At 38.6% G+C, this 15765-nt stretch overlaps 1 protein-coding gene across 1 annotated transcript in view; it reads left to right on the forward strand.

The window, feature by feature from the left end:
- The window catches only part of LOC140529918 (calcium-activated chloride channel regulator 1-like), a 39163-nt gene extending 25540 nt beyond the window's left edge, over positions 1-13623 (forward strand). The window contains exons 9-14 of the mRNA XM_072648959.1: positions 212-318; positions 4181-4396; positions 5039-5300; positions 10402-10566; positions 12190-12426; positions 13064-13623. Coding sequence (XP_072505060.1) covers positions 212-318; positions 4181-4396; positions 5039-5300; positions 10402-10566; positions 12190-12426; positions 13064-13419 — 1343 coding nt within the window. The 3' untranslated portion in view covers positions 13420-13623. The remainder of the gene's footprint in view (positions 1-211; positions 319-4180; positions 4397-5038; positions 5301-10401; positions 10567-12189; positions 12427-13063) is intronic.
- Positions 13624-15765: the final 2142 nt, after the last annotated feature.

The following is a 15765-nucleotide window of genomic DNA, read 5'->3' on the forward strand; positions in this document are numbered from 1 at the left end:
TTCCAGATAAATGAGACTTTAATGATTGTATAACATTAGTTTATATATCACAAGACTCAAAATTTTACATTGACTTCTTAGAGTAAGGCGTCATTCTTACTCATTTATGAACCAATATGAAACTTCATGAAAAAATAACTTTGGGAAGACTGTTGATTCGTCACTAACCTGTGCCAATTAGTTAATTACTGGTAATGTAATCCTACTTTAGGAGGTGTTTGGGGAGCTGCTACAGACAATGCCCAAAATAATGGGCTCATTGATGCATTCAGTGCCCTCTCATCAGGAAATGGAATGATCTCTCAACAGTCCATCCAGGTGAGCTTCAAATTCTCATTTCCCATGCTTGTGTTACATAGGATCTTCGCATTCTAGGATCAGAGATTCAGCATTTATAAGGACCTCTGAGGTTGCTAGAATTATATATCATAAACATGAAGTTGAAAGGAACTTCAGGATCATTCAGCTGAAAGCACACATTTTTTTATGGGTGAGAAAACTAAGGAAAAAGGATTTGTCCAAGGTCATGCTGGTCATAAATAGGCATGACAGGATATGTACTTTACTACTCTGACTTCACATTCAGCATTCTTTCCACTGCATCATACTGGTTGGGACATTAGAATCAGTGAGGACTGACAGTATAAATAAAATGTTATCATGTACACACACACATATGTGTACATATAATTAACTTAACAAATTTTATTAAGCAGTTATTATGTGCCAAGTATAAATTTGCAAATATTATCTCATTTAATCTTCACAACAACCCTGGAAAATAGGTATTATCATTAGGCCCATTTTATAGATTATGAAATTGAGGCAGCCAACGGTTGAGTGACTTGCCCAGGATCACATGGCCAATAACTTTGGAGCACAAATTTGAATTCAGGTCTTTCTGACTCTAGGTCTGGGGCTCTATCACCTGTGCCACCTGTCTCTAGATTGTAAGCATTTCCACTGTCTGACCAATCTTGACATCATGATGCTAATTCACATGAAGTTCTAACTGTCCCACTGATATGAAACAAGTTTTTCATTCACTCTGCTTTGAGAAAGTTTCCAGTCCTGATTGCTTCTTCTAGAGCCATGGAGGAAAAAGAAATGGAACTATATGTATACCACTATCCATAGTGGACTCTATGTGCATATATCTGTCATTTACACCCCTGATCATGCCCTTTTGTAACCATTAAAGACTACACAATTGATTCTCTCTGCTGGATCTCTACATATATATATCATGCATTCCTACAAATCCACAATATTTTAGCACCTTGAAGGTCATTTGGATCCAAGTCCAAGACCAACATTCAAAACTTTTCCTAGGATCCATAAGAGGGAACATAGGTAGTTCAATGGATGCAATGCTGGGCCTGAAGTAAAAAAGACTCCTTGGAGAGTTGAGATCTGCACTCAGACATACCTATGTGATGCTGAGCAAGTTACTTAATCCGGTTTGCCTCAGTTTTCCCACCTGTGAAATGAGCTGGAGAAGGAAATGGCAAACCACTCCAAAAAAAGCTGAAGTGATCAGAAAGAATTACACTAAACTGAAAAGTCTCAATAGCAACAAAAAAACAAGGTTCCATAACAAGCAAGATTTCTCATGCAGGGATTAGGAAGATAAAAATGGATGTTAGGGTCAAATTCAATTAAAAAAATAAGAGTACATATCCCTTTTCACTATTTTGGTCTAACTCAACGTAATATTATCAATAATCAATCAACAAACATTTATTCAGCACTTATTATGTGTCAGGCACTGTCCTAAACATTGGAGACACAAATTAAAAAATAAATGGGCGCTGCCTGCAACGAGCTTACATTTTGCTCAGGGGAAACAACATGATCAGACATACTTAAATGCAAAACACTTACAGGAACACAAAATGGAAGGGAGTCAGGAAGGCACTACAAACTGGAAAGGAATGGAAGCAACCACTGTACTCAACAGTGGGCAGTATTAAAGAAAAGTAAAGGCCAGAGTGAAGCATCATCTCATCTGAGGCTGGCTATGTGAGGCAGCTTCCACCACTCAGGACAATCCAGCCCTTGGGTGGAAACTCCAAAATGAAAGAGCTTCATTTATTGATAGCATGTTAGATTTTGATGGAATAACCTTTTAGGAAGTGTCTGCCATGTGCCAGAGATGTTACAAAGGAAAAAGTGACAAGAGGTTGTGATGGAAGCTGAGAGAGAAGGAATTGAGGATGACCCCAAATGTATGAGCCTGGGTGACTGGGAGGAGTGACTGGCATAGCCCTGCACACTAATAGGCAAGTTACAAAGAGGGGAAACTTTGGGGGAAAAATAACAAGTTCCATTTTAGGCATGCTTAATTTAAGATACCTGTGGGACATCCAGTTTGAGACATTAAATAGACAGCTGACTATGCAAGTCTGAAGGTCAGTAGAGAGACTAGCTAGGGCTGAATAGATAGATGTGAGAATCATCAGCTGAGAAATAGTAATTGAATCCATGGAAGCTAATGAAATCTTTAAGTGAATTAGTACAGAGGGAGAAGAGAAGACGACCCAGGACACAGCCCTGTACCACATGATTAATAGGCATGACCTGGTGAAGATTCCACAAAGGAGACTGAGAAGAAGCAGTCAGACATGTAGGAGAACGGGGAGATGGCAGTACCATGAAAAACCAAAGAGAAGAAAATATGAAGAAGATGCTGATCAGTAGTGTCAGTGGCTACAGAGAAGTCAGAAAGGCTGAGCATGGAGAGAAAGTCATTAAATGTGGCAGTCAAGAGAGTGGTAATTATTATCCTAACTTTGGAGAGAGAAGTTTCACTTGAATGACGGTGTTGGGAATTAGACTCTAGAGTATTAAGAAGAGAATGAAAGGAAAGGAAGAAGCAACAATTGTAGACAGCCTTCTCAAGGAGTTTAGCTACAAAAGTGAGAAGAGGTAGGGGATGATAGCCACTGGAGATGGACAGATCAGAGGAAGATTTTTGAGGATGGAGGAGACAAGGGCATGTTTGTAGTAGAAAAGCAGCCAATGAGACAAAGAGCCAAGTAGACAATGAGAATAAAGATAAATGAGAGTATGAGAATGATAGAAGGGACAAACTGCTGGGGAAGGCGGGATGGAACTGGATTTCTCATGTTTGGTGAGCATTTTGCCTTGTCAAAGAGAAGGGTGACTACTTCATGTGAGACTGGGGGAAGGAGATAGTAGTAGATAGTGAAATGAAAAGAAAAATGAGAAAAAAGGGAGCTCTCAGAGAACGACCTCAATTTTTTTCAGTGAAAAATGAGGCAAGTTTTTAAGATTAGAGAGTGAGGGAGAGGGAGCCCAGGGAGGTTTAAGCAGAGATGAAAAGGTTTGGAGGAGCCTCCATGGTGAATGGGATAGTGAGGAAATTGTGAATAACAAAAGGATGATAGGACCAGACTAGACCAGGCCAGACCAATGGGGCAGAGTGGTTCAGTGCAAGGAAATCTAGATTTGTATCCACTGACACCTCCCCTCTGAGATTATCTTCCATTTGTAGTGCATGTATCTTGTATGCAGTTTTTGTTTTCTTTTTGAATGTGCTCCCACCCCCTAATCAGAATGTGACCTCCTTGTGGGCATAGACTGCTCTAAATCTCTGTGATTTTCCTGGAGATATTCTTTTCACCCACCAAAAATATTACCTCTCCTCACTGCTGAGAAGCTGACTCAAAATCAAGGAACTGAACTCGAGAACTTGGCTTAGAGGAGACTTTTATTCTCTGTCCCCACTCATAATGGAGGAAATTTGATTTAGAAGAGAAGTTGAGTAGAAAAAAGAAGGGAGGGAGAGAGAGTGAAAGAGCAAAAGTTGAACATCATCTTAGAATAAAAATAAGGGATTCCATTCTAGCTCTGTCTTTCATGTCCTTTGTGCCAGGAATATCGTTCATGCAATTTGTGTAACTCTGACATCTGTCTCCTCTCTTAACCATCCTATGTCCTAATGGATGCTAAGCAGAGGGAGGAAAGGAGGCGCTAATTTAATTGTTATAGAGGACGTCTAGCTAAGGAAACTCCTTTTACCAATGCATACTGGTTCCTTCTCTGCCATTTATAATATTTTGCCCATTGGCATGTCCTTCAGATTAACTGTGATATGACTTACTGATGATTTATTCCTTTGGCCAGTCACTAAGTGTTTGTTACCTTTTCTTAACAGCTGGCAAGTGAGGGAGTCACTCTGAAGGATGGGGAGTGGATGAATGGCACAGTTATTGTTGACAGTACAGTAGGCAATGACACTCTATTTCTTGTCACATGGACAGCACAACAACCCCAAATGTTTATTTCAGATCCCAATGGGAAGATGTATAATGATTTTCTAGTGGAGACAAACTCCAAAATGGCGTACCTCCAAATACCAGACACTGCCAAGGTGAGGAATTTTTCTGTTTTCTTAAAATTTCCAGAAAATGGAGGCAAGACTTTAATATCAGCATTACAACTTTGTAATTATTCTTCAGTGACAGTAGTTCTCTTTTTAAGTAAAAAAGCTTGTTCTCTTAGAAATGTGAAGAATTGACCACCAAAAGCAAAGGTTTAAAAAATTGAAGTGTAGCAGCAAAAGAACTGTTGTAACGGGTATCAGCAGGGCAAAAACTGGATTGGAACACAAGGAGGGCAGACCAGGAAGTTAGAGAATCTTTTCTCATTGGTGGGAACATACTTATGACATCCAACTTCCCCATTCAGAATTTTAGACCCCATATATTCTGACATCCAAAATTTTCACCTTACTTCTGAGGAGAAAAGTCTTTCAGGTCACATTGTTCATGCCAAAGGTTTTAATAGTAACTGGTATTAAGTATACCCTGCACTCACAGGGAAAAATGATTTAAAATACCTGTCACAGCTGATAGAGAAGTAAGGTCATAGAAACTCTCTAGCAGAAGGCTTTCCTGAACTTCACTTGTATAAGTCAGATAAGATGTTAAGACAGATAATGGGTAACAGAGAAGGCAGGTAGGGCAGGTCTTAACACTATTTTGCTTTAATGAATTTCTATTGGATTTTTCAGGATGGAATTTGGACATATAGTCTTAAGTCAAGTGCACAAACCCTGACTCTGACAGTAACATCTCGTGCTGCAAATTCTAAAGTACCTCCTATTACAGTGGATTCTAAAATGAATAAAGATAACAACACCTTCCCTAATCCAATGATTGTTTACGCACAAGTTCGCCAAGGATCCCTGTCTGTTATAGGAGCCAATGTAACAGCCCTCATAGAATCAGCTGATGGGACAACAGTGACTCTGGAACTTCTGGATAATGGTGCAGGTAACTTATCCTTCATAATAACCTCAAGGTTCTTTCTCTTTTAAGAAAGAAGATTTTTTTTCCTTTTTTAGTATTTTTCCAATTACATGTTAAGACAATTTTTAACATTCAATTTTTATAAAAGTTTCAAATTTTTTCCCATTTTCTCCCCTCCAACCTCTGAATGAAAGTCATTTGATATACATCGTAACTGTTCGATCACATAAAACCTATTTTTATAATAGTCATGTACTGAATGGTTTATAAAAAATTACCATTTGCAAAAGAAAAATAACATGAAAAAAATGAGGAAAGGGGAAATAGCATGCTTTGATCAACATTCAGACTCCATCAGTTCCTGTCTGGATATGGATAACATTTTAACCTCATGAGTCTTTTGGAATTGTCTTAGATCACTATATTGCTGAGAAGAGCTAAGTCAATCATAGTGGATCATCATGCTATGTTTCTGTACTATCTACAATATTCTCCTGTTTCTGCTTACTTCACTTTGTATCAGTTTGTGCAAGTCTTTTCAGATTTCTCTGAAATCTGCCTGCACATCATGTTTTTTAGTAGCACAGCAGTACTCCATTACCTTCATACATCAGAACTGGTTCAGACATTCCCCAACTGACAGCATGCCCTCAATTATGAATTCTTTGACACTACCAAATGAGGTATTTTTGTGCATATAGGTCTTTTTGCCTTTTTTATGATCTCTTTGGGATACAGAACTACTAAAAGTATTTGCTGGAACAAAGGGCATGCAACTTGGCCTTTAGGCATAGCTCAAAATTCCTCTTCAGAATGCTTGGATCAGTTCACTACTCTATCAGTACATTAGTACATCAGTACATCTAGCAGTACATTAGTGTCTCAATTTTCCCACATCCTCTTCAACATTTATCATTATCATTTTCCTTTTCTATCATATTAGTCAATCTGATGGGTATGAGGTGATACCTCTCTAATCAATGGTGATTTAGAGCAGTTTTATATGATTATAGACAACTTCAATTTCTTCATATGAAAACTGCCTATTCATATTGTTTGACTATTTTTCAACCAGGGAATGACTTGTATTCTTATAAATTTGACTCATTTCTCTATGTATTTGAGAAAAGAGACCTTTATCACAGATATTTGCAGTAAAATTTTTTCCCCAATTTTCTGCTTTCCTTATAATCTTGACCACATTAGTTTTGTTTGTGCAAAAAAATCTTTAAAATTTATTTAATCAAAATTATCTATTTTAATTCCATTAATCTGCTCTATCCCTTGTTTAGTAATAAATCCTTCCCATCTCCAAATATCTGAAAGGTAAAATTTTCCATACTCCCCTAATCTCGTTATGGTATCATCCTTTATGTTTAAATCATGTACACACTTTGACCTTATCAAGAGTATATGGTGTAAGATGTTGTTCTATCCTCTATACTGTGTTTCTCTAAAATGGCTTCCAGTTTTTCCAATGTCTGTCAAATGTTAGTTCTTGTCCCAGAAACTGGGGTCTCTGGGTTATTCAACACCAAATTCCTATGGTTATTTACCACTGTATCTTGTGTACTTGATCTATTCCACTGATCCACCACTCCATTTCTTAGCTAATACCAGATTATTTTGATGATTTCTGTTTGATAATGTGGTTTAGGATCTGAACCAGTAAGGTCACCTTCCTACACAATTTTTTCATTGAATTCCTTTATACTGACCTTTTGTCCTGCCACATGAATTCTCTTATTGTTTTTTTTAAATTCTATAAAATAATTTTGGGTAATTTGATTTCTATCGCACTGAATAAGTAAATTAAAGCAGAAATCAACTTTATTATATTGGCTTGGCCTTCCCATGAGCAATTAGTATTTCTGTAATTGTTTAAATCAGACTTTATTGGTGTGAAAAGAGTTTTGCAATTCTGTTCATACAGTTTCTAGATGTGTCTTGGCAGGTAAACTCCCCTAATTTTAAATGGAATTGCTCTTTCTATGTTTTTCTGCTGGACTTGGTTGATAATATGTAGAAAAGCTGATGATTTATGTGAGTTCATTTAATATCTTTCAGTGTGACTGATGTTGGCAATTATTTCAATAACTTTTTTAGCTGATTCTGTAGGATTCTCTATAATATCATATCACCTGCAAAGAGTGATCACTTTTTCTTCATTTACTATTCTAACTTCTTTCATTTCTTTTTCTTTTCTTATTGCCTTAGTTAGCATTTCTAGTACAATACTGAACAACAGTGGTGACAATGGGTATCCTTGCCTCACCCCTTATCTTACTGGGAAGGCTACTAGCTTATCCTGATTGCAGATAATTACTTACTGAAGGTTTTAGACCAATATGACTTACCACTTTAAGGAAAGCTCCATTGATTCCTATATTTTCCAGTGTTTTTAATAGGAAACAGTGTTATATTTTGTCACAATCATTTTCTGTATCTATTGAGATAATCATAGGATTTTTTGTCATTTTTCTTAATGGTGTGATCAGTTATGCTGATAGTTTTCCTAATATTGAACCAGCCCCGCATTCCTGGTATAAATTTCATCCGGTCAAAGCATATGATCTTTGGCATATATTGTTGTCATATCTTTGCTAGTATTTTCTTTAAAATATCTGCATCAGTGTTCATTAGCATTCCTAATAGGAAATCACTAATACCTTTTCTTGCTAAAAGGGAAGAGTCAGGCTGATAACTTTTATATTTGAGAAACCTTAACAAAATAAAAGGAAAATTAGCATAATATAGTGGAAATAACCACTGGTCACTCACTTTGGAAACATATAATCTGCTTCATCTTGGGCAGTCACAATCTCACTGGATCTCAGTTTCTACAAAGTGAGGGGATGGATTCAGTGACATCAAAGATCCCTTCCAACTCATGATTCCTGAAAAACATGTTTCATTATTCCCTTTGAAGGAAATTCTGGGTCTATGCAAAAGTTTTCTTCCCTGCTTCCTTTCATGAATAAAGAATCTCTTCCTTCCTCACCTCTGATTCTTGGAATCCCTAGTCCACTTTACCACACAAATCAGGTTCCATCTCCTACACAAGATTTCTCCTGATTTCCCCTAAAAGCTATTTCCCTCTCCAATCTCCCCACCAAAAGACTTGGCATTTACCTTGTGCTTACTTGGTTACTGACCTTTGCCCTACTAATCTTTGTTTGAATTGTGTCTTCCAAACTAGATGTAATCTCCCTGAGGACAGGGTCTGCTTCCTTCATGTTAATGTGTCTCTAGCTTACTGAATTTAACTGAATGTCCAGGAAGACTGTTTACCTGGAAACGTAAGTGGCCCCCTAGTTAGCAAAGAACCTTTTAGTCTTAGAGAAAGTGCATAACCTATGGACAAACAAGCAATCAAGGCTCTCCCTTCGATCACAAGGGAATCCAGTAACTTGGCTTAGGTGAACCCCTATAACATAGCAGAGAGGGGTCCACAGAAGACCACAGTCAGATACCAAACAAATCTGAAAGTTATTTGGCAAAAGGCCAATTCAAAGTCATTAGACTAGGGAAATACTTTGGAGCAGTGGCTCCCAAATTTTTCCATGATCTCTGGGAGGAAGGACAACTTCACACAGACCAAACCTCAGCACCACTGCCTCTGTCCTCAATTCACTCACTCCAGGGAATGGGCTATGTAGATAACTTTCAACAATGATGTCTCCTCTGCTCCTTGAAATGTCTGTGCACTATGTGCACATACCCTCTTAGCATTATGTGTGATATCCATTTAATAAAAATGTATGGATTTGAGAGGAACTTGTTAAATTGCTACTAAGGTAAGGTACAATGTGGGGAACCAGGGATACATTAATAAACAATAAGCAATCCCTGCCCTTAAGGAACTTAAGAATCAAAGGAGCTAAAGACAACATGAGCACAGAGAGATAAACAGAAAATATATACAAGGTAAATTCAAAGTACTTTGGATGTGGAAGATGATAGGGAAGGAACTAACAAATAGAGGGAATGTAGAAAGTCCTTTATAGGACATGATAACTGAGCTATGCTTAGAAGAAGCTATGGATTCCAAGAGTCCAAGGTGAGAAAGGAGCACATTCGAAAAATGGGAGGCCACTGAGTCACTTAAGCAAAGGCAGAGAAGTAAGAGAATGAAGGATATGTATAGGACACATTAGTCTGCCAGTCTGACTGGAATGGACATCACATGAAAGGGCGTTAACAGAAAATGATACTACAAAGGCAGGTAGGAGTTAAATTATGGAGCGATTTAAAAAACTGACAAGATTCCTATAGAGGTTATGGGGGCAGTTGAAGATTTTCGCATAGTAAGCTCACATGTTCAGATCTGTTTTAGGATTATTGCAGAGGGATGAGACTGAAGGCAGAAAGACCAATTGGGAGACTACTATAGTCATCCAAATACCTGAATTAGGGTAGAGCTATATGAGTAGAGAAAAAGAAATTGATGCAAGAGATGATATAGAGGTGGAACTGACAAGACTTGGCAAATGGATGGATATGGAGGTTGAGAGAGAAGGAAGAGACATGGGTTCAATCCTGCCTCATACACTACCTAGTTCTTTTACTATGGAAAAATCATTTAACTGATCTAAATTTCAGTATCCTCGTTTCTATAATGGTACAATAATATTTTTCATTGGAGGTGTGGTGGGAAATATTTAGGAAAAGAATTTGAGGGGGGAAAAGCACATACAACATGCTTCTCAATTTAATCACCATCACTTTCTTAAAAGGAGACAATCAACCAAACAATAAATCAAGCTCCAATTTGTAGGTATTTCCAAAGTTTAAATGCTCACACTGAAAATGGAACAATCTCTTGTACAAGTTGACTCTAGCACACCACCGTGTTCTTACTTACCTTACAGGGTTAATGGGTTATTCCAATGGTATGTTCATAATAAGCTTTGAAAACTCTCAAGAATTTTACAAATATGTGTGTTTGTGTGTAGAAATGGGACAGAAGTATATACACAAACATGCACATGGGCACACACACACACACACACACACACACACACACGGAAGTGTCTATTATCTTCCAGTGTCCAAGTGTATTCTTGAGAATTTATATGTTCATTGATTATGACACTGCTTATTAACTCCTTTATTTTACACAAAGGTGCTGATGCTTACAAGAATGATGGTGTCTATTCAAGGTACTTCACAGCCTACAAAACAAATGGTCGGTATAGCTTAAAAGTGAGAGCTCTGGGAGGAGCAAATACTCAAAGGTCAAGACCCCGAGTGAATGGAGCCTTACATGTACCAGGCTGGGTAGAGAATGGTAAGGAACCTCCCATAACAAAAATAAGGTGTTGTCTTGAAACAAAGGCAAGAGGGAATCTCAGTGAGTTCTGACACATCTCAGATCTCAAACTAAAGACTCTTCATCCATTACAGAGCTTGTTGAAGGAGCTGGGGCTCTTTAGCCCAGAGGACAGAACACTTGTCTGTCAAGTAGTAGAAGGGATCTCCCAAGGAAGGGAGATTAGAATTGTTCTGCCTGGCCCCAGAGAGTAGAGTCAAGCTGTAAAGACAAAGATCTAGGCTTGATAGAAGAAAAATAACCCTGCTTTCCCATAGTGAGCTGCCCCAGCAGAGAGTTCCCCTCACTAGATGGGCTTCAAGTCCAGTCTGGATGACTTCTCAGCTTTGTTGTAGATGGGGCTCTTTTCACATGATATGGACTAGATGGCCATTTGGGTGCATAGGAACTCTGAGGTTCTTCAGTTCTGCAAATGGAGAGGCTGCCTACCAGAGCATCTTACTGTAACTCCAGTATGTCTGTCCTACACACAAAATTCAACAGACCAGTGTGATACAAGGAAGTCCCAATGTATCTGCAACTATTGGAAGAATAAATTTTTTAAGCCTTAAATATTCCATATTGCCCACAGACACAAATACTTAAGTAGAATTAGAAAGGTTAAGGCTAAGTATCGCAGCATCTAAGAACTGCAAGGGATCTCCATGGCTTCTGGACCAACCTATTCCTGGAGCAGGAATCCCTTCTATAGTATTCTGTCTACATCCTCTGTTTGAAGCTCCGTGCGGATGGAGTCACCCACTGAAAAAGTCTATTCTACCTTAGAATATCTCTAATTGCTTCATTGCACCTTTGGTGTTGTAGCTTACACTTAGTCACATTGATCAAAATCAGGCCAGTTCCAGCCACTCCACTCTCACCCACCTACAGAAGAGGAACAGGGCATTATTAGGTCAAGCTAGCAGAAATATGGCAAGGGAAGATCTGCCCTGGATAACGGTTTGGCCAACCAAGGGTTTCTGAGCAAGAGAAAGTGGATGGTATGGCTATTAATAACATAAGTCCTCATACTGAACTGGCCCTGAGGATATCAGTAATCATGTTTACTCCTGAGTCCATGTCAACCAAATAATATAAGCAACTGACTTCAATGAACTGTCCTGTTCCCCTGGGTATAAGCATCCTGAATCAGCACTCTGTTTGTCCCAAGTAATGGCTTTGCTGAGAAGAAAAATGACTGACTGTGTAGGATGCTAAGAGGAGGGTGAGATAATAATGATAAAAATAACAGCTAACCTTTATATGGCACTTGCTATGTGCCAGGTACTTTACAATTATTTCACTTCATTCTCAAAAAAACCCTAAGAAGAAGTTGCTATTATTATTATTCCCATTTTACAACTGAAGAAACTGACGCAGATAGAGGTTAAGTGACTTGCCCAGGGTCAAATATCTGTTAAGTGTCTGAGGCCACATTTAAGTTCAGCTGAGCCTAACTCCAGCCACACCTCTCTGGGCATTATGTCTCCCCCTAGTGCCTAGGCTAGGTACTGGGATAATAAACAACAGAAATCCACAACATTCCTGTGGAATTCACTATGAAGGACAAAATCACTGGTGTTCTTCTTTCCCTCTTTGCAGGTGAAATCAAAATGAATCCACCAGAACCTGAAATTATTGAAGATGAAATTCAAGCAAACATTCAAAGTTTCAGCAGAACAGCTTCAGGAGGTTCATTTATACTATCAAATATTCCAGCTAACTCTATACCTGATGTGTTCCCACCAAGTCAGATTACTGACCTGGAGGCTAATGTTGAAGATGATCACATTAATCTGACCTGGACAGCCCCTGGGGATGACTATGACATGGGACAAGGTAAGAATGCCATTCAATTTTGATTCAGAGTCAAAGGCTCTCACTGGTAATGCAGAAAAGGAAAAAAAAATGAGGAACTGGCTTTAAAAGGACAAAATTAATAGATCTTAAAAACCCTGATTTTAAAACCAGTTCTCTGACTAAATCAGCAATACCTGATTTGAGAAAAAGTCATTCAAAACTCTAAAACAGCAAAGGTCTAAGTTAACTGAAACCTGGAAAATGAAAGTTTGACTTGATAAGCTGACAAGGAAATAATTCAGAGATATAACTCTCAACTTATTCCCATGTTTATGGGAAGGGTCTGGAAGTGGGATACAGAAAATCATGATTCCAGAATTACAGTCTCCACTAGGCCTTTCTTTAGCCATGACTTTGAAGATTGAGTAATAAAGGCATCTGGAGTAGCTCTATTTGACTTCCAACGTCCATACAGGTAGGGATCCAAATCCATTCAGTCTGGTTAGTTTCTTACAAAACATTAAACACTATCCAGAGGCACATGGAGGTATCTTGTTCAGTTTTCCCCTAGGGATTACTTTTGGTATCTGCTTGACAAAATTCCTAGAGAATGCCCCTATGTGCCCAGCAGGGGCCATGGTCCTCATCCTGAGCCAACAATCTCTTCTCTTTTTAGCACAACAGTATATTATAAAAATGAGTAAAGAGATCCTCAAACTAAGAGAAGATTTCGACACTGCTCTCCAAGTGAATGCTACTGACCTCATCCCAAAAGATGCCAATTACAAGGAAGTCTTTGTGTTCAAACCAGAAAATTTTACAATAGAAAATGGCACCACCATCTTCCTCGCTATTAAGGCAGTTGATAAAGCCAACTTAACATCACCTTTATCAAACATAGCTCAGGTATCTCGGTTCATTCCTTCTCCAGAAGAACCTTCCACTTCTGCTGGGACTAGCGTTTCCACAATAGTGTTGTCTGTGGTTGGCTCAGTTGCAGCTGTTGCTATTATTACAAATGTCACACTGTAAGTTCTGAAGAAGAAACAAAGGTAACAAGACTGAAAATGGAAGGATAACAAGATCAGCACAAAATGAAAAAATTCTCTGAAATTTGTCTACTGATTGCATATTTGGACACAAACATTCTTAAAACAAATTATATATTTAATATTAAAGAAACAAATGGACTAACTACAAATATTTGGGAAATATATGTAAGATAAAAATATAAAACTGTGATCATCCTTTTCATTCATTAATGTAGGATTCCTTTCACCTAGGAACTCCTTGGGTAGAGGGTCTTGAAGCAATGAATGAGGCAGGAGGCAGGATGTAAGACAACTCCATTTATTCAACTGAGGATCACGGTATTTAAAGGCTGTAACCACAATCACATGCAGGCTGAGCTCATCCCATTACTTCACCATGTCATGATTTACCCATGTCCTTGCACCTGAAGCAAGTAAGGAAGCTTACCTTGCTCCTGAAGCTAGTTCCTGAGTTCCCAAACCCATTTGCAACTTTTCTGCAAAGAACGTCAGTATCTGCAGGAACATCAGGTTCCAGGGTCATGGAGAGTTCTTGCCAGAGTTTGAGGAAGCACAAGTCCCATAGGAACAGGCTTTGCCTCAGCCATGGCCTTGATCATGGGACTCGCACTCCCCTTAGCCCTCTACATCTCCCCTTTTTTTTTTTTTTTGTAAATGCAGATAATGAAGTTGGGTATGAAAGAAAGTCATCTGGGAATAGACAAACCTCACCCACAAAGGCCCACAAAGGAGCAGTAAGAGAACTCTTATAAGTAAGGGTATCTTGGACATGAGCCAATGCACAAGTGATTCAAGGGGATTTACATTTCTGAACCATTTCCATATTTCTTCAGCTGTCATATGTGAATTCAGCTCTTCTTTCTCAGTCTTATTAGTTTCTATGGCTAATTTATGGAACATATCAATATCCAAGGCCACCGAACTGTTTTCCCGTATTCCACTGAGGTGATTTCTGATATTTGTCCAGTTATAATTACTACTCTTATACTTACCTGGGGTTACACAAAACAAGTTTTATCTATAATCGCACTTCATGGCTAATCGTGCTTTTAGGATGTCTAAGTCATCTCCTATGGCCTGGATGGTATCTTTTAGGACTCTGAGTTCTTTATACACTTGTAGATTAATTTTGGATTTGAGCTCAAACCCTCTGCTCAATTTATACCATTTATTGTATATGCCCTTCCTTCATATCCCTTGGTGGTGTGTCTACCCAATATCTATTGTTTGGTTTTTTCAAGGAAGGAGTGGTGGCTTAATGAGCTGGGATCCTGATAGAGAAGTGCAGTCAATCCCAAGTTGGGGGCAATTTTCTATTTGTTCCATCATAATATAAAGAGAATTAATATCTAGGGCAACATTAAAAAAATTGAGAGTATAAAAAATTGAGAGTATAGATATGTCTGAATCTAGGATACATGATTTGTCAGTGAATAGTAAATGTCATTATGACTCAGTACATAGTCAGTTCAGCACATAGCTGGCAGTTGAGTTCTAAAGGTACAACTAACTACTACAGGAGGAAGGGAGATAATGGTTGTTGGTAGGGCAGGCCGTGTCCTTGAGGAAGAAACTGCCTGAGAAATATGATTTTTAAATGTAACTTTAGCATTAGGGCCCAAGTATATGCATCCAAACACCTCATTATTCCCCTTTTTTTAAATAGATGAAACCCAGATCTTTTGGGGTAAGGGACAAAGGTCTTGGTTTCTGCAATTGCTTCCTGCTGAGAGTGGAGGTAGAGCTATCCCTGCCTCACAGGGTCCCGACATTGGAGAGGCCTGTAGCTAGTGTGACACCAGATGCAGAGGGTAATGGGTTATGGTCAGTGGGTCATACACAGCCAGAACAGTCATCTGTAAAGTGGAAGACACTAAACCTGGAGGAGACAAAGCTGGCAAGGAGGTTAAGCAGACAAAGGCCAAAAAATGACCAGAAGGGGTTAAAAATGGTAGTTACATCATGTTTCTGCCTTCTGAAAATACTTTCTCACACTTTCTCGACATACTTAAACCCTCTGAGACTGGCACAAAAGTACCCAGAGCAACTATCTGGGGATAGGAGAGGCTTTGATGACTCCCATTTGCCCCAACTTCCTATCTGCTTTCCATAGTTTCAGTCACACCTTTTATGTATCCAAATCCTTTGAACCCATCATTCAGACTGCTTCACCTTCCTTACTCTTTCTACCATAGATAGGATAGCTCACATGTTATTACTCTTCACTAGTATAGCTGTATTGCCTTAAACAAAAGAGATTCCTAACTTGAAATTCACAACTGAATAGATTTTCATCGATGTTTCACAGGCTTGTTTTCTTTTTCTA

The sequence above is a fragment of the Notamacropus eugenii genome, chromosome 2 (genome assembly GCF_028372415.1).
Source record: "Notamacropus eugenii isolate mMacEug1 chromosome 2, mMacEug1.pri_v2, whole genome shotgun sequence".
Taxonomy (NCBI): Eukaryota; Metazoa; Chordata; class Mammalia; order Diprotodontia; family Macropodidae; genus Notamacropus; species Notamacropus eugenii.